General features: G+C 43.9%; 1 protein-coding gene across 1 annotated transcript; it reads right to left on the bottom strand.

The window, feature by feature from the left end:
- Positions 1-1,411: 1,411 nt before the first annotated feature.
- ANKRD1 (ankyrin repeat domain 1) lies at positions 1,412-12,896 on the bottom strand. Its single transcript, XM_082222213.1, has 9 exons — positions 12,743-12,896; positions 9,092-9,271; positions 6,757-6,894; positions 6,558-6,665; positions 5,614-5,712; positions 4,961-5,059; positions 4,690-4,788; positions 2,943-3,041; positions 1,412-2,447 (listed from the first exon to the last, which is right to left on the bottom strand). Exons 1-9 carry the CDS (start codon positions 12,767-12,769, stop codon positions 2,337-2,339), a joined length of 960 nt encoding a protein of 319 aa, XP_082078339.1. The 5' UTR covers positions 12,770-12,896; the 3' UTR covers positions 1,412-2,336.
- Between the last annotated feature and the right edge of the window lie 6,784 nt (positions 12,897-19,680).

Below are 19,680 nucleotides of genomic sequence, written 5' to 3'. Positions count from 1 at the left end.
TTCCCGCGGGCTCACAAGGCTTGCGGGCAGCAGCCTGCCACCCCGGCGAGTGTCCGCAAGCCTTGCGCGCCCGACAGGAGATCCTGCCAAGCGTGCGAGGCTTGGGGCGGCAGCCTGTCACCCGAAGCACGGGTAGCCCTCTGGAGGGCTCCCCATGCTTCGGGCGAGTGTCCGCAAGCCTTGCGCGCCCGGCAGGAGGTCCCGCCGGGCATGTGAGGCTTGGGGCGGCAGCCCGAAGCACGCGGAGCCCTCCGGAGGGTGCCCCGTGCTTCAGGCAGGTGTGCACAAGGCTTGGGGCGGCAGAGGCGGAGGGGGATTTTTTTTAAAATTCATTCCCCCAAAAAAAAAAAACCCCGAGGTGCGTCCTATGGGCCAGTGCGCCCTATAGGACGAAAAATACGGTATGCTCTCCGAAATTTGTATATTCTAGCACATGGGTTGGGCTTCCCTTGCGTCTAATTAGATCCCCAATAGCAAAGAGTTTGAAAGGGTTTGCCTTGCAACTACATTGTGTCCCAAAGGCCTGCTCACTAGTGCCATTATTTGTTTGTTTGTTTGTTTGTTTGTTTAACATATGCTGCTCTTCATTGGAAGATCTCAGAGAGGTTCACAAGATAAAGGAATGGCTGTTTGTGGGCTGTGGCCCTGAAACTCAACAGGAATGCCTGCAAATACCGTCAGGATTGCTTATTACCAAGTAGCTTCAGGTGTTGCTGTTACAGCTTCAAAAAAATTTCATATTTATTTTGCAACTGACATGCATCGCTGCCTGAAACTCTTGCCTTGGCAGAACTCATTGGGCTTGGCTTTGATCTCTGAGTAAACTAAAAATCATTCAGAAATGTTTACTTTGCAAAGTGCCACTGACTTTTCCTCCTTTAATTCAAGTGGTCTGGTGGTAGGTTTCTATATAATGCGGACCTGAGCTAGACAATGGGAATGGTTTGGGATAGGGCTGTCTTAGTTCCCTTCAAGTCATTGAGAATGTAACATTTGAAAATTCTTCCCCGGCCTCAAGAGTTAATGACTTTCAGGGCTCCTACCAACAAAGAAGATGGTATCCAATTTTTCATCTTGGTTGAAACGTGTGTTGTTTGCACACACAAACACATGGGAGAAGGAAAGTACACCCTCTTTGAATTCTGTAGTTTTACATGAGGACATTTTGGCTTTATTTTTGTTGAATAAATCACAGTGTAATATGTCATGTGTTGTTGTTCATCTGAGGTTGTATTTACCTAATTTTAAGAGCTGCTAAGGAACAGATTGTTGTTGTTATGTCCTGATATGTAAAACCACAGAATTCAAAGAGGGTGTACTTTCTTTCCCCCATGACTCCAGCATCTTCTATCCCTCGTAACATTTTCAGAAATAATACATTCCGGTAGATTAAAGCGAGCGGTTCTGTTGCTTCTTTTAAAACGTTTAAATAGGGTTTAATACAAAATGTACATAAAGAGCCATACAAATATACACTACCATTTGTTACAATATTGAGCTTTGACAGTAACAGCAACTTTTCCTCTTCATCTTTGGATTCCGTCCTCTTCGTCCGCCCAACTTCCTGTCTTGAACACTGCAGTTTAGAGGTAGCCAATATGGCGGCCTCTAGAGGTTCCTAGACTCCCAATTCCCACTAGCCCCAGCCAACATGGCCAGTCGATGGGGTTGGTAGGGCGGTTTAATCCCACAACACCAGGACAGTGCCATGTTGGCTGCCTCTTGTGTAGTTCAGGTAGTCTGAATTAAAAACTTCCGCAGAAGAGCAGAGCCCTTCCTTTTTTTTATTCCACTTTGCTTTCCCCTTTTTCTCACTACTATTCTCCAACCCTCTGATCTTTGCTTTTTTAACAGCTTGCTCTGACAATAGCAATTCAGCAGAAACCGGGTGACAATAACAAATACTGCCTATCGAAAGAGGGTTTAATGGGAAACACTGCTAATAGGCTCTGAAAGCCTGTTGGCTTGTGTGTGGTTTTTAAAGGGGCTTAATGCTCCTGACTGGTTCAGATTACCACATTAGTAAGATGGCCTTTTTCTATAGAACAGCAGTACAAAACATGACTTATTGAAAATATCGGAAAAGAAACACTATGGGAGAAATGATGGAATAGAAATAAATAAACCAGCTTGAAATCAGTGGCGTCTCAACACTCGAAACTGCCTTTGAAGTATTTCAGGACCCTCTTTTGGTTCCTTGTGGCTTTAGCAAAGGCAGCAGGACAAAATGCTTGTATTCTGTGAAGGTGGCGGCATTTATAATGCTCCTTCTCTTCACATTGGTGATATCTTGCTTTTTGCAAGGAAACTGTCCAGTCCATTGACATTTTGAGTCTTCAGAATGTGTCTATAGGGGAGCTCTTGTAAGAGTTCTCCTTCAGGCTGTTGAATATTTCTTTGGTGCCATTTTGCCACTGCAGAACAAGATCCATTGGAGTTTTCCCCTCCTATGGAGGAAAGTTAGGGAAACGGCATTAATTTTTACCCCCTTGAAATGTCATCATTGCTCTCCTCTGTTTCTGTGACTTAGCTTTCTGCAGACGTGGTGGTGGGAAGCTCTCTTAATAATGACCGCTTATGCCTCTTTGAAGTGACAAATGCATCAAAAATGTCTTTCTGGGTGCATGTCACCTTTGAGGGGTGGTGCATGGGCAATGAATGTGCATCCCCCACAGACACTAATTCCATTCAACAAGTGCATCTTTCTTGCCCAGTTGTACCTATTCCTCACAACCAGTCAATTTGCTAGCACAAATGTTCAAAACTAGAAAGTGAATGTGGACAGCAAAATCTACGAACATGGAAACCAGCAAAAGTTAGATGCAATCCAATCCTACTGCGGTCGTCTTGGTGTTTTTATTGTAATAACTAGTGCCCTGATTGTCTTTAAAAACTCAACATGGCTTACTTAGGAAAACAGCAAAGAGTTAGGGAATACTTACAGCATTCTTCATGTTTAGGTTGGCACCATACATGATCAGGAGTCGAATCATTTTATAACGATTCAGTCTCACTGCGTCGTGCATAGGACTATCTCCTTCCTAGAACAGAGGAGACAAAAATGAATATAATGAGCTTTGGGGCTCTACTGGCGTAATAGTGAAAGTACTCAATAAATTACACCATCATCTTGCACCCAATAGTGATAATGATTATTATTTAAGTGTGCTGTTGTGAAGCTGAGTTGAAATGGGTGGTTCAAAGGAATGTTAAGTACTATTGCTATTCTCTCCCTGAAGTTTCCTTCAAGAGATCACAATCACCTGCTATTTTACCACACTAAAGACACTAACTGAGCAATGGGGAGCCCATAAACTGCAGGTGTCATTGCACCTCCATCATCCCTCACTCTTGCTTATGCTCGCTGGGGTTGGTGGATTTGGGAGACTATAGGGCTACAGGCATCAAATTCCTGCAATGCACGTTCCTTGAAAACAGACCAGCATGCTATAGAAGTGATATGTGCTGTATTATAATAATTGTATGGTACGCGGGTGGCGCTGTGGGTTAAACCACAGAGCCTAGGACGTGCTGATCAGAAGGTCGGCGGTTCGAATCCCTGCAACAGGGTGATCTCCCGTTGCTTGGTCCCTGCTCCTGCCAACCTAGCAGTTTGAAAGCACGTCAAAGTGCAAGTAGATAAAAAGGTACCGCTCTGGCAGGAAGATAAACGGCGTTTCCATGCACTGCTCTGGTTTGCCAGAAGTGGCTTAGTCATGCTGGCCACATGACCCGGAAGCTTTACGCCAGCTCCCTCGGCCAATAAAGCGAGATGAGCACCGCAACCACATAATTGTGCCCCTTACCTATAATAATTGTATTATTTGTACCCCACCCATCTGATTGTGTTGCCCCAGCCACTCTGGGTAGCTTCCAACATATCTAGAAACATAAAATAACATTAAGTGTCGAAAACTTCCCTAAATAGGGCTGCCTTCAGATGTCTTATAAAGGTCAGGTAGTTGTTTATCTGTTTGGCATCTGATTGATTGGAGGGTGTTCCACAGAGTGGGTGCCACTACCAAGAAGGCCCTCTGCCTGGTTCCCTGTAAGTTCACGTCTCACAGTGAGGGAACTGCCAGAAGGGCCTCGGAGGTGGACACATCATACTCATTGACATTCCTCTGAGCAGCATTGTGACTCTTGCTGCTTATATATCCTGTGCATGTAGCCTTGTGGGGGGAAAGGCTTGTACATCCACTTTCCCTTCTACTGCATGGGAATGTTGTTTGATAAGGCTTGCCCTAATAAAAATGTCATACGGAAAAAGCAATCCCCATGGACATGGACCTTCAGCTGGAAGGATAACCTTGGAACACCACCACCCAGGTGTTGCCGGGGCTGCCAGATCCCATGCCAGCCCTAGCTTGCATGACTTAATAGTCAGGAGTGGTGGAATTTACAGCCTGGCTCACACATCTGGAATGCACTTACCCCATGGGTAGGCAAACCGGCCCGGGGGCTAGATCCAGCCCAATCACCTTCTGAATCCGGCCAGCAGACATTCCAGGAATCAGCGTGTTTTTACATGAGTAGAATGTGTCCCCTTATTTAAAATGCACCTCTGGGTTATTTGTGGGGCAAAGGAATTCACTCATTTCCCTCCCCCCATATAGTCCGGCCCCCCACAAGGTCTGAGGGACAGTGCACCGGCCCCCTGCTGAAAACCTTTGCTGACTCCTAACTTACCCTGTCTTTGGCATTGAGATCTGCTTCACAGGCGATGAGGTGCTCCCCACATTCGTACTGACCTGTCCTTACAGCCACGTGTAGAGGACTGCTGAGCAACTGGTAGAAAAGGAAGGGCAGGGAGAGGCATAATCAAGAGAAGCAGGGTAAGGCATTCTAAGGTGAGAAACAACAAGCTCGGATCTAAAAGGGCCTCTTGTACAAACAGCTCACAAATCCACTTTTAACTTTTCCCACCTCAGTTTTTCAAACGGAAATAATAATAGCTTACCTTATCTCTAGCATTCCTGTTTATTCCTTTGTTCAGCAAGTACTTCAGGATTTCCACATTGCCCCCACGGCAGGTCCAATGAATAGCTGTGGATTCAAGCTACGCCAGGGAAAAATAATAATAAATATTTGTCAGCTGGTTCACATATGATGTGAGTTTTCAGCACCTAATTACTCATGTCCTGATGAGTCTTGGCCACTAGACTTGTGCCCGGTTATTGTTGATAAAAGTTTTATTACTTTGGAAAATAAAAAACTTTATTGAAAAGAAAAGCCTTGTGTTTGAGATAGCAGGAGGTAATACAGTGGTACCTCAGGTTAAGAACTTAATTCATTCTGGAGGTCCGTTCTTAACCTGAAACTGTTCTTAACCTGAGGTACCACTTTAGCTAATGGGGCCTCCCACTGCTGCTGTGCGATTTCTGTTCTCATCCTGAAGCAAAGTTCTTAACCCGAGGTACTATTTCTGGGTTAGTGGAGTCTGTAACCTGAAGCGTCTGTAACCTGAAGCGTCTGTAACCCAAGGTACCACTGTAGTGGTTCCATCTGCAACAGGCTAGGCATGGCTTATTGATGGTTACAGTGGATGAGTAGCGAACGTGTGTCTGTGTGAACCACCCCAAGGAACTCTGCATGTGTCCAATGAGCGCTTACCATATCCTGGAATTCAAGGTGGGCTCCTGCTTCTACTAACTTCTCCACAACTGCCAGGTGCCCTTCTGAGCATGCTCTGTGCAAGGCTGTGCGCTTGTACTGTCAAATGGAATAGTCATAGTGTGGTCAATTTTAACCTGCAAGGCTTTAAAATAAATCATACAGCCCTTAGCATGTTGAATATTCAAAACACTTTACACATAAATTAACCCCGCCGTCTCACCCTTACCAAAACAAGACATGCACATGTAAAGTTTTTCATTTCCTTCTCGTGCCTCGCTAAACTTCCCTCCCCCTCGTTTAAATTAAGCTCCTGAAGGCAAGGCCTTCTCTTTCATTACCATGTATGGTGTCATGTACAGATATGTATACAATGCCAGATAAATCATAATTTCAGTCTTTTGTTAACAACAACCCCGTACGGCATTTATGTACTTAACTTGTTTAGTTTTGTCGGTTTATAAGCCACCCTTCAGTAACAGTAGGCTCTCTTAGCTGTACAATTTAAACAGCATAAATTCATGAAGACAAAACACAACAAGCACAAGCAAATAGATTTTTGATATTGCTTGAATGCCCATTTAAAGAAACAACACTCTCCTGTCTTGGGAGTTCAGAATACTTTAACCGTGAAAAGTGTATCTGCTTCCAAAGGTAACACTGATAGAGTGGTGGTGGATTTTAAATTTAACCTTAAGATATAATTTTTAAGGAGGACATAAAAACCTCTTAAAAACTGGTTTGAGAGGCATTCATCCTCCCTATGGAGATCTGGAAACAGCAGTGGTTGGGGAGAGATCAGGCTCTTTAAAGAGAGAACCTTCTCTACCCTCATCAAACTACAACTCCCAGGATCCTTTGGGAAAGCCATGACTGTTGAAGCTAAGATCAAAGATGTGCGCCTTATAGGAGATTTGGGACAGAAATTGGTGAACAAATCATACCTCATCACAAACGTTTGGATCTCCTTTGTCTGCCAGGTATTTTTCAATTATTGGCATCTTGTTCTCCAAGGCAGCCTTTAAAAATGTTGGAACATCCACGGGTTCAGTCTGATGGAGAGCAGAAATAAGAGTTAGTTCAATTCTGTGTGGGGGAACCCCATAAAGACAGCAGAGAAGACTATTTTGCCCCTGAACTTACTATAACTTCTTGCTCAGGCTCCTTTACAACGGGCACTTTAACCTTCTTGAATTTTTTCCTTTTCTTCAGCTGAATGATTTTTTCAAGATCTTCCAAGCTCTCAAGTTTTGGTCTCGCCTCTAATTTCTTTTTCTTGATCTGAACAACAACAACAAAAGCAAATGAGAACATAAGAAGATCCCTCCAGGACCAGACCACTGTTTTATCTACTCCAGCATCCTGTTCTCCCAGTGGCCTACCAGATACCTATGGAAAGCCTGCAAGCGGGAACTGAGTGTAAATGAATCTGTGAATCTCTGCAACTGGTATTCAGAGTCATACAACTTCCAGTGGTGGAAATAGCCAGGGCTTTTTTTTCCAGCCAGGGCGCAATGGAACTCAGTTCCAGCCCCTCTCAGGTGGGCGCTATTGCCATTCTAAGAGAAGAAGGGAACTGTTCATGGTGAGTTCTGGCACATCTCTCAGAAAAAAGGCACTGGAAGTAGCCACTGTGAGTGACTGCCAAGAAATTAGAGCAATATGAGGAACAATAACATTAGCTTCAACATACAATCTCCAGGGTCCCTTGGAATCCCCTTCAACAGTTAAAATAATCAGAAAAGGCGTTACTTCAGCTACTAATACTACGCTAATATCAATACACCAAATTTAAAGATAACACTTGAAGTTATGCTGAAAAAATGCTACTGGTTATTTAAATGTAAGACGGATAAGTGATTAAGGAACCATCCAGACATAACACAGGGTCACATGTTCCTTAGAATTTATTCTAGTTATAAATATGTGTCAGCCTATATTTAAAGCGCAGGCTACATCTTTAATGTAGAGTAACAACCCAACTTGCTTTTCACAGAACAAGGTGCTAATGAGTGACATAATTTATCCCCCAAATGTAGAATGACTGTTGCTCTGGCAGATTCACTGTATCTCCTTTTTGGAGTGATTCTTGATCAAGTTTCAAGTTGAAACTTCATTGCAAAAAGTGCGTTGGGCTGGGGAAGGGGCAGTTGATTCAAAACCCTTTAAAACCCATGTAGAATTTGGATGCCCTTAAACTTAACACTGTTCTGTAATTCTTCATTTGAATAATCCATCGCCAGGGAAGCTGTAAAATGCTAAATCACCAGCTCACAATAATCTGTTACTTCAAAGGAAAAGTGTGTGGATTTAAATTCCAGTAATGTCTTTCCTATTTTCATATATCTTTGAGGGAGGGCTGGTGGAATCTTATTTTTATTGCCCACCTTAAATTTTTGTTCTCATTGAGGAAGATTTTAATAATGTTGCCATGCTTGAAATGATGGGCATAATTCTGTGGGCACAGAACCAAACAATTACAGATGACCTTATATTATAAACAGAAGTAAAAAATGTTTTTAAGGAGGAAAACCCATATGTCCCAATATGTCCTTGGCATGTGAGGGATGGGGTAACACATTATTTGCATGCAGAAAGTCTCAGTGTGAATTGTCTCAGCAGAAATTTGATTCACATTTTAATGCAAACTGTCCTATGTGCAAACCAAGGCACAAGTTATCTTTACAAAATTGTACTTCTCTGAATTTTCGCTGCAGTTCTTTTGTAAATTCATATATTAAGACAAAGTTTGCATAGAAATTCATATTTTCCTGAAAATAAAATATGAAATGAATTCAGTTGGGGGGGGGAATATGTTTAGCAGGCAAAACTGCATGGAAGTATATGTATAGTAGACATTTACATTAAAGTGATAAATTTTTATGAGAACATTTTTTAAAATATATATAAATCACAAATTGATGCAGGTGGGGAAATGAGAAAATGACATTAACAGATTTGTCCATCCCTAATCCCCAGCATCTCCAGTGAAGAGGAGAGATATCTGCCTGGAGACTTGGGATTACTTTTTGCCTCAAATACCAAAATGTCTTGGTTTGTCTCTAATCCATGGCTTTCAGCCATAACTGGTAGCCATTTTCCAGATTTTCAGAGACACCTTTTCCCCAATCCTGTAGTTTGTGACACTCTTAGCTGAATACACTGAATTTGTAGAGCGTGGGTTTTATTTTCATGTAAAACAGGTGTATTCCCTAGGGAGTTGTGGCCTATCCCTTCTAATTTCCTCTCATTCCTGGTTTTCTAGTTATAATTAGGATATGTTGAGTCCCAGTTAATAACATATTGGCAATGTAACAAGACCCTGGGGGGTAGGAATCTTTCTACTGGTTTCCAGTGTACATCTATCAAGACCTTTCTATTTTTCTAAACTTCCTTCTTAGTTAGAGGGCAGACCACAGGAATTCGAAACTTCACAGCTCCAGAAGTGCAAAAAGATACACAATAAACACAATTTTACCTCAGCTTCTAGCGCTTTCTCTTCTTTGTAGGTCAGATTGTGTCGTGCCACTGAGTGGTCTGTGAGGGTCTTCAGGTCCTCTTGTTTCTCTAACCTTACGGCAGCTTCATACTCTCCATTTTTGAAGTCCTCTGGGAGGAAATCTCCTGTCTCTCTACCGTCGGCCTTTTTGCCTGTCACCTGTCAAAGGAACAATGGTTCAAGAGTGTCGACGTCTTGCTTTCTGACATATTGAGAAGCAGAGCTAACATGTGAGGACAGGGCAGGCAGCCCTCGAGAAATACTGAGGAAATGGAGGTGGAAATGATGGTTCAAAGAAAGGGTGCCTTTTCGGAAAGCAATGGGTGAGTTGAAATCATGGCACTGAACGTTGTTCATCTGATTCCAAGTGCTCAGGGAACAGGTAGAAATGTGCATAGCCCAGCATCTGGAAAGGAAAGCTGTCAATTTAACACCCTTCTCATGACCCAGAGAAGGCTTTGTAAGGCTTGTTGGTGGAGGGAAAAATGTATTCAGGGGAGATAAGAAGCATGAAGGTCAGAGGCAAGGAGGAGGTTGAAGAAAGGGTGCAAAGTAGGAAGTGGACCAGAAAGAAAAAAAGGTGAGGCTTGGGGAAAGGGCCTGAGAAAATGAGTCAGCCACCCCCTACCTGGTTCCCTCCAGACCTTGCCGGACTCCAACTCTAATCGTCCTCAGCCAGCATGGCCAAAGGTCAAGGATGGCGACAGCTGGAGTCCAGCAACCAGGCTGGAGAAGAATGAAATAATGGAGCTGAAGCAGACAGCTTGGGTTATCTTTAGCTTATAGCACTTACAATGAGCTCTCTGCCATTTGGGGCAGGAATACAGGAATGAGAGGGAGGACGTCAAGAGACAAGGTTACTGAAGCAAGTGGCCCAACGAGACAGTGGTCTGAAAAATAAAGACTTGAGGGTGGGATGGGCATGGCAGGCTTGCAGGCGGGAGAATGGAGAAATCCAGGGGAAAGTAAAACTGGGGTAAAGCCACATATTTGGGCTTAGGGGTAGGAGGGTCTGTGAACTCCACGGGGAAAGGAAATAGGCAGGCAAAAGGAGATGTGGGGACTGTGGGCCAAGGGTGCATTGAGTTGCTAAGACTAAGTAGGGCCAGCCAACCTGGTACCCTTCCAATGTTTTGGACCTAATCATTATCACCTACTATGCCGTCACCTCAGATAGAATTATCATTGTACAGTTATCCCTTGTTGTACTGGTTGGGGCTGATGGAAATTGCCATACACAACCTCTGGAGAGCTTTTCTTGATCCTAAGGCTTAGGCCCAGTCAGGAGAATTGTCTTAGCTGTGCCATCTCCTGTCACTGAAGCATTGTTGACCCGGCAACTCTAAAAGGACGCCGAAGGCCCAGAAGCAGTGAAGGATGGTGGGCTGAATTTCACATATTGATCGGAACTAACCAGACACTTATTGGGCTGCAGGCATCTTTTAATCATCTGGTAACTGGGCCCTTGGAAACAAATAGGCTGAGAAGTGAGTAAGTTTAAAATGGAGTTCTCCATGGTGGACAAACACTATACAAACGACATACATGGACGCAGTATGCATATGGAGCCAGGTACAAAATTTCTCCTGTATGTTAGAAACAACTAAGTAAATCTGTGGCCTCAGGCATTCTGTACATCACATTTAAAATCAAGTCTTTTTCTTTCCCTGTTGGAAGTGTGCTGTGTGTGCAGTAATCAGGCAGTACAATGCATGCATTGGAGCAAGCTAAAGATAGTTGCGACTACATCTCACTGAAATCAAGGAAGCAAGTTAGATGCATATGACTAATGTATGTTATTCCTGACTAACTTTAGCTGGATTGGGGGTGGTAACTGGGATTCTGAGAGCCAGTAGGAGTAAGCCCAAGAGCTTACTGAAACCCAATGGTTTTTTTATCATCTTTCCCCCACCCCAATTAATTGGCAGACCTCTATGCCATCTGATTCTGAAATTCCTCATGTAGCATGGACACCTGCTGTCAAAAAGCACAAGTCCAAAGGTCCCTTACATGCACGAAATAAATCGAGCAGTTTGTTAGATCCAGACGCATTTCGTTTCCAAACTTCTTACTTAGATATATTTATTTGTTAGGAATCCACTTTTATTTGAGAATCTGATCCAGCCCTTCCAGGGATCTAAGTCTTAACAGTTCAATCCTAGGCATGTCTACTCAGAAGTAAGCCACTCATCTGACTTGCTGTGAGATATTTGTGTCTGGGATAGCAGCCTTGATCAATTTTCATTGACTTAAGTCACTAGAGAGTTCAACAAGCATTATCGCGTCCTCAAGAACGGCTTGACAAACATCCCCTCTAGCAAAGTAGTGAACTCAGTAAATGTCTCTCTTGCTTGACAGACTGAACAACTCCTGGGTGAAGCGGATACTATAATGATAGGAAATGCACTCATTGGACCTTTTCAAGAAAGCCACGAGTCCAAAAGAATCCTGCCTTGTGCTTGCTTCTTTCATTACTAATTCCTGTCATCAATTTCAGTTATGAACATCAGAGGTGAGAGGAAGCCTATGAAGCCACTCAACTCCTTTTGGCTCTTTATTATCCTGCCCGGAATTGTTCCCAATTACTTCTGAATCCAGCTTGCGTGCTTGGCACAGCTCAAACATAGCTGGAAACATGCTCACGAGTTCCTTTGCCTTGATGTTAATTTGAACACAGCTGGCAAGAGTTGAATCACATGTAATTTATGAGATTAGGAGCTGCAATCCATCCCTGTTCCCAGCACAGATAATAGTTATATTTTGTTTTGAACCACCTTGAAGGTCCCATTGGATCAAAAGATGGCAAAAAAATAAGCAGATATTCCTTCCTTCCTTTATTTTGTTTTTTTCTTTAAGAGTCCATTGTATCTCCTAAGGTAGAACCAGCTCCGTTTTTCTTACATGCATAATGATTTACAGCACATAATCCGATTTATACACTCTGGAACTACCCTAAAGTTAGACCATTTTATTCAGCAAATATGCTTAGTATTTCATTAATGTTTTCCCTGTGTTGTTAAGGCATCTCGCACATCCTTTCGGTAATCATTACAACAACTTTGTAAGGTAGGCCAACATTATTTACCTTGTGATATAATGCAATAAAGGCTTGAGACTATGCGATACCAGCCTGCTTGAAGCCACCAGGCAAGCCCACAGTTGTGCTGAGATTTGAATTGGGTGGATTTTCAGCTCTTAGCTCCTGCTCTTAACCACCACACAAACTCAGCTGGACAAATTAATAATAATAATAATAATAATAATAATAATAATAATAATAATAATAATAATAATTTATTATTTCTACCCGGCCCATCTGGCTGGGCTTCCCCAGCCACTCTGGGCGGCTTCCAAAAAAATATTACAATACTGTACTACATCAAACATTAAAAGCCTCCCTAAACAGGGCCGCCTTCAGAATTACATCCCAGCACAATCTGCTCAAGTCTCCATGCATGGCACAGGTTAAAACTACCACCAAAAGAGCAGCCAAGCTTCTCACAGTGGTATAAATCACCACATTAATAAGAGACGATTTGCAGAAGAATGTAATAACCAGTGCACAATTAAACTGGACGCAGTTCAAACCTTAACACAGCAGTTATTATGAAAGGTGAGTTTTGTACCTACCAGCTCTTCCACTCTCAGCATCATCATAGTTGCTGCCGCTTATCAAAGAACGATAGTGCTCTCTTTGTGTGTGTGTGTGGTACTTCTTTAAGGATGGATGCCTCCTCCACCCAAGGCAGCTTTACTGAGATAACACCAATCTAGTTTAGCTTATATATTGCTGGAAGAACTTCTTTGGAGTGAGATAATCTTCCAACCTGGGAATCCGAGTACGCCCTCAGCCCTGCCAGCTCCGAGATAGGTGCTTTCTCATTCCAGGCATGTTAACTAGCCAGATCTAGTGTCAAGGGGTGGGAGGGAGGGGGGAAAGGGATGAGTCTTGCAGTGTAACCGTGCTGCATATGTGAATCACTGTGAAACGCAAGAGCTTCATTCCATTCGCAAATGACTACATAGCTCAGCAATGCTAGCCATTCTGTCTGTCCAGTGCCCAGTAGGACAGCTGTCTGCAGATACCACACTGTATCTCGCAAGTGACTTTCACATGAGCAAGAGACACTGGGGGGACGGGACGACTGACCCAGACTCTGAGCTCGCAGCATCATTTTCCGATAAGCAAACACGTGATCCCTTCGGTTATGGGAAGCCATTCTTTTCATCATTTTCTGTTCCTGGATGGCAAATAGTTTCGGAGGAAAAGGGCTTTTCTTTTCCTCTCCCTCCGCTCACCATGACAGCACTTGTCTATATTTGTTGGAAGAAGGAATTCTCTGAAGGGATTATGAAGCCAGAATGATGTCTCTGGTGCTAAAAAGGCTCAATGACACGATAAGTTGCCATCAGCGCAAGAGCTCAGAACCCGCCAGCTTTGCATTTTTTCTCCCCCTGAAATCTGTCACTCCTTATAAACAGAATAATGAGTGGCAATCTGTGGTTCGAAAAGGAGACGGGGGAAATAAAATTAAACCTTGAGTGGCGATGACTTCCATTGGAAACTGGAAAGATAGGAGGACCACAACATCCTCACAAAGTTGTCCCAAGGTGGTGTTTTGGGGAGGTACAGTTGTTGGCTTTTAACTATAGGGAAATTGTACAAGATGTACCACCTGGTGAAAATCAGCAATAGCTGACTGTCCCATGAGCCCTGAGGAATATATGAATAGGTGAACTTTGAAGTTAGTCTGTACCCCTTCAGGTATATTCATTCATTTATTGCTTTTATACATCACAATCTGCCTCAAAGTTCTCGAGACAATGTACAAACCTAAACAACAAAATACTATGTGCTTAATGATACACCAGGTTGCTTTGTGACGTGTGCTTGGGTTCTAACAGGATTTCCCCTTACCCAATGGCAAAAGCTTTTGCAAACAAATAAGCTTTCCCTTGCTGATGGAAATTAAATTCAGGTTGATCAGTGCAGATATCATCATCATCATCATAATTTATTTATACCCCGTCCATCTGGCTGGGTTTCTCCAGCCACTCTGGGCGGCTTCCAACAGAATATTAAAAACACGATAAAATAGCATGCGCGAAAGGGGGCCCTTCTCTCACGGTCTTTCCCTGAGCAGCAGCTGTTGAGTGTGGCCACCCCCAACGTCCTTGAATATGTATACCTGTGCAAAGTTCGTCTCTGCTCCTGCCCTTATAAAGAACAGTTCCCAGCTGCTCTGTAGGCCCATCTCTGCCTCTGTGCTGAACAGGCCTGAGGTCAGGACGAAGGAGCCTTGTTGTCTCTCAGGTGCTCACAATGAGCTCTTGCCAGTCTTGCACCAGGAGTTCCAAACCAGCACTGTTTCCAGGGACACTGATACTGCTGCCAAGTTTATTGGTGCTGGTGCTGGCGCTGCCACCGTAGGTGTAGCTGGTTCTGGTGCTGGCATCGGGACCATATTTGGCAGTCTTATCATTGGCTATGCCAGAGCAGCAGCTCTTCTCCTATGCCATCCTGGGTTTTCCACTCTCTGAGGCCATGGGGCTGTTCTGCTTGATGGTGGCATTCCTCGTTCTCTTTGCAATGTGAAGGAGCTGGATGTGCTGCCTGTCATGTGCTCTCCTCTCTTTCCCCCCTGTGTTTAGTCCAGTGTGTACGACAACCTGATTGTTCTGTGGCAGGTAGGGGAAGCCCATCTGTTAACCAAATCTGTCCAGCTCAGAGGGGGCAAATAAATAAATACTGTATTGGTACACACACACAAAATAAAACATCAAACATTACAAAATTCCCTAAACAGGGCTGCCTTCAGATGTCTTCTGAAAGTCAGATAGTTGTTTATTTCCTTGACATCTGATGGGAGGGCGTTCAACAGGGCGGGTCCCACTATCCAGAAGCCCCTCTGCCTGGTTCCCTGTAACCTCACTTCTTGCAGCGAGGGAACTGCCAGAGCTGGACCTCAGTGTCCAGGCTGAACAATGGGGGTGGAGAAGCTCCTTCAGGTATACTGGGCCGAGGCCGTTTAGGGCTTTAAAGGTCAGGACCAACACTTTGAATTGTGCTCGGAAAAGTACTGGGAGCCAATGTAATATGGTTGTATCTTTGGGGATGAGGGTCTTGCAACCCCATCTATTTCTGTGTTTCAAAATAAGGTAATAGCTAGACTTTCTAATCAACATGACAAAGCCAGTGTGATGTAATCACTACAGCAACTGGGGCACTCCAGATGTTTGGGACTACAGTTCCTGCCAGCCCAAGCCAGCATGATCAATAGTCGTGGATGATGGGAGTTATAATCCAGAATATCAGGAAGGCCACCAGGTTGGGCAAGGTTAGGTTAGAGTGTTCACCTAGGATCAGTTCTCTACCTGCAGGCCTCCCAAGTGCCCTGGAAAAAACGAGACGCCCTGTTTTTTCACACGAGATCACGGCAGCCATTTTGTTGTTGTAAGACTAAAATGGGTGAAGGAAACCATGCCACCTTGGACTCTTTAGATGAAGGGCAAAAGGGAAAGAGGGGAAAAACAACAGTGATCTCTGTTTCAGCCTGTTGGGTCACCTTGTTGAATATGGTGTGACTTCCAGGAAACAAACTGACACTCAGAATGCCTGAATGGAATGGAATGGAATGGAATGGAATGGAATGGTCTTGAGGAGTCAAGTCAAAACAAGTTATAGAACTTCGGCACTCCCTCTGCATATAGCAGTAGCTTCCCAAGGCCTTTGCCCTTCATTGAACTCACTAGTTGTAACATGACACTTCCCAGGCATGCTTCCCCTTCCTCGCTCAACCTATGCAACCCAAACAAAGCCATATATATATATATATATATATATATATATATATATATATATATGCTTTCGTAGATTTTCACGGGTACAGGAATGCAGGTTTTGGTGTCTTCGGGTGTCTTCCCGTGTAAGAGTCGGGGTGTCTGTGCGACGTTTCGACGAGGTCTCACTCGTCATCTTCAGGCTGGTGCTTTCGGCTTCTTGTTACTGGAACAGAGCAGAGTCTGGTGTTTGAGTTCCTATAAATACTGTTGAGGGGTGTGGTGTATAGCCTCCAACGTTCTGGGCAGAGAGGAAGTTCCTAGATTAGTGTGCCTTTTCTTCTTTTGTTCCTTAATTACTTGAGGGATATCTTGGGTGATTTCATGAGTGATATTCTGAATATCACTGGGTGGGTCATTAAGCGTAGATTAGTTGCTAAAGCTTTCGTGTCTTGACCTCTTGAGCTTGTGAAGAGTTTTTCTGAGAAGATGGCTGTGCTGCATTTAGTTGTGCTCTGGCTTGGCTTCGTGTATAGGGGCGAGCTATGGTTTTGTGCCTTGTGCCAGCCAGATCTGTGTAGGGATTGCAGGGGGGTGCAGCATCCGGAGGTGCCACTATAGTTTGGCTACTGGATGGAGTCTGTAATATGTCTGTGGAGAGGGTCTGGGTTTGGGTCTGGTGTGGTTGATTGGTGACGGCGTTCTGTGTGCCTCTGGTTCTGGTGTCGGTTTTTGTGGGGAGGGCTAATTTCCAGATGTCTGGCAGGCGGGACGTGTCGTCACGCTTGTTCATGTTGTGAGGGTGTTTCTCTATCTCGATGGCTTCCATGATTATTCTCTTGTGGTGATGTTCCATGTTAAAGAGCAATTTGGAATCTGCAAAATTAATTTCGTGTCCTGTTTCTTTCATGTGTTGGAAAAGAGAGGAAGTTTTTTCTTCTTTTTTGACGGCATTCTTGTGTTCTGCGATACGTGCATTTATTCGTCTGTTTGTTTGTCCAATGTACGTGGCTGGGCAGACTTTGCAGGGTATTTCATAGACCCCTTGGTTTTCCAGCTGGATTTTGTCTTTTGGGTTTCTGAGGATATTGGCTATTTTTTGGTTGGTGCAGAAGGCTGTTTTGATATTGTGTTTATGGAGGATTATGCTGATTTTGTCTGTAGTGCCCTTGATATAAGGAAGGAGGGCCATGCCATTGTTTTCTTCTGTGTCTTGGTTTTTGGGGGGTGTTTCTTTTTGGATTAGCTTCGTAACCCTGTTTTTCTGGTATCCATTGGCGATTAACACATTTGAGAGATTCTGTAACTCAGTTGTCAAGTGGTCTTTGTCAGCCAGGCGTTTGGTTCTGGAGATGAGAGTCTTGGCTACGGAGTTTATTTGTGCAGGGTGGTGGTGTGGTTGTGCATGTAAGTAGCGGTTGGTGTGTGTTTTTTTCCGGTAGATAGTGTGTCCTAGGGAGCCATCAGGTTTTTTGTAGATTAGGACGTCAAGAAAGGGGAGTTGGTTGTTGTCTTCTATTTCCATAGTGAATTGTATTTTGGGGTGTAGGCTGTTGAGATGTGTGAGGAAGCTATCTAGTTTTTCTTTCCCGTGTGGCCAAATTACAAAGGTGTCGTCAACATATCTGAGCCAAAGTTTGGGTTTGTGTTCTGACTTGTCTAAAGCATTGGTTTCAAAGTGTTCCATGTACAAATTTGCGATGACCGGTGAGAGGGGTGATCCCATAGGTGCTCCTTCTATCTGTTTGTATCTTTGTCCATTGTGGATGAAGTACGTGTTGGTTAGGCAGTGGTTGGTCAGGTCCAGGATGTATTTGGGGGGGTTGTATTTGTTTTGAATGGCTGTCAAGGCTTCATTAATGGGCACTTGAGTGAAGAGAGATACAACATCGAAGCTCACAAGTAGGTCATCGGGATGTAGGTATTGTTTCTTTATTGTTTCTATGAACTGGAAGGAGTTAGTAACGTGTGAAGCGATGGATTCTGCATAGGGCTGAAGTTGCTTAGCGAGAAATTTAGCGAGATTTTGTAGAGGTGAGCCTATGGAGCTGACTATTGGTCTGAGTGGTGTTCCTTCTTTGTGTATCTTGGGGAGACCGTAGAGTTTGGGGCATCTGGATGATTTTTCTCTGGGGATGATTCTTAGCTGGATTTCTTCACTGATAGGAGAGGCTTTTATTTTGGATTTGGTGGTTTTTTCCAGATAGGTGGTGGGATCTGTTTTTATAGGTTGGTAGGTAGGGTCTTGGAGTAGATTTGATAGTTTTGCTTGGTAGTCCGATGTGTTCATCACAACAGTGGCGTTGCCTTTGTCTGCTGGGAGAATGATTATGTTGTTGTCTTTCCTCAGGTTGGTGAGTGCTTTCTGTTCTTCTTTGTGTAAATTGCTTCTGGGTGGTTTGCTGGAGCAGAGGATGTTGGTGACTTCAAGTCTGATTTTATTGGCTTCATCTGGGTCGATTTTGGTCAGGCTAGCTTCGACTCCGCATATGATGTTTTCCGTGGGGATGCGTCTCGGGGCGACTGCAAAGTTGAAACCTTTGGAGAGTACTTTGGTTTCAGTTGGGGTGAGGATCCTGTTTGATATGTTATGTACTGTTTGTTTCATGGGTTGTTGTGGAGGGTGGCTGGGCTTCTGGCGTTTCTCTAGTTTGTAGAGTTTGTTGGTGTGTCTGTCTGTCTTATGTGAGGTCTCAGTTTCAGCTCTCCAGACGGCTAGTTGTTTGCATTTGTCCCAGAGTGCAGGGTGGATTTTGTTACATAGTTTGAGGTGAAGAGTGAGCAGATCTTTGTTGGTTTGGTTTAGTAGGTATCTTTTCTTATGTATTTCGTTTCTGATTAGGGATAGTTCAGTTCGTTTCAGGATCCTTTCGGTAGCTGGGGTTTTAGAGTGGAATTTAAGTTGGAAGCATGTGGGAGTTAAGTTGTTGTCTCGGCAGTTGCGTAGGAACAGGAGATCACATAAGATGGTGGCTCTTCGGATTTCTAGTTTCTCGTAGGTTCTTGTCAGCTGGAAGGTTTCCTCCCCGTAGAGGTGAGATATTTGCTTTCGTAGATTTTCACGGGTACAGGAATGCAGGTTTTGGTGTCTTCGGGTGTCTTCCCGTGTAAGAGTCGGGGTGTCTGTGCGACGTTTCGACGAGGTCTCACTCGTCATCTTCAGGCTGGTGCTTTCGGCTTCTTGTTACTGGAACAGAGCAGAGTCTGGTGTTTGAGTTCCTATAAATACTGTTGAGGGGTGTGGTGTATAGCCTCCAACGTTCTGGGCAGAGAGGAAGTTCCTAGATTAGTGTGCCTTTTCTTCTTTTGTTCCTTAATTACTTGAGGGATATCTTGGGTGATTTCATGAGTGATATTCTGAATATCACTGGGTGGGTCATTAAGTGTAGATTAGTTGCTAAAGCTTTCGTGTCTTGACCTCTTGAGCTTGTGAAGAGTTTTTCTGAGAAGATGGCTGTGCTGCATTTAGTTGTGCTCTGGCTTGGCTTCGTGTATAGGGGCGAGCTATGGTTTTGTGCCTTGTGCCAAAAATGTTAATCGCCAATGGATACCAGAAAAACAGGGTTACGAAGCTAATCCAAAAAGAAACACCCCCCAAAAACCAAGACACAGAAGAAAACAATGGCATGGCCCTCCTTCCTTATATCAAGGGCACTACAGACAAAATCAGCAAAATCCTCCATAAACACAATATCAAAACAGCCTTCTGCACCAACCAAAAAATAGCCAATATCCTCAGAAACCCAAAAGACAAAATCCAGCTGGAAAACCAAGGGGTCTATGAAATA

This window comes from Podarcis vaucheri (genome assembly GCF_965113315.1).
Source record: "Podarcis vaucheri genome assembly, chromosome: 5".
In the NCBI taxonomy this organism is placed as follows: Eukaryota; Metazoa; Chordata; class Lepidosauria; order Squamata; family Lacertidae; genus Podarcis; species Podarcis vaucheri.
This window is presented reverse-complemented; position numbering and strand designations above follow the sequence as displayed.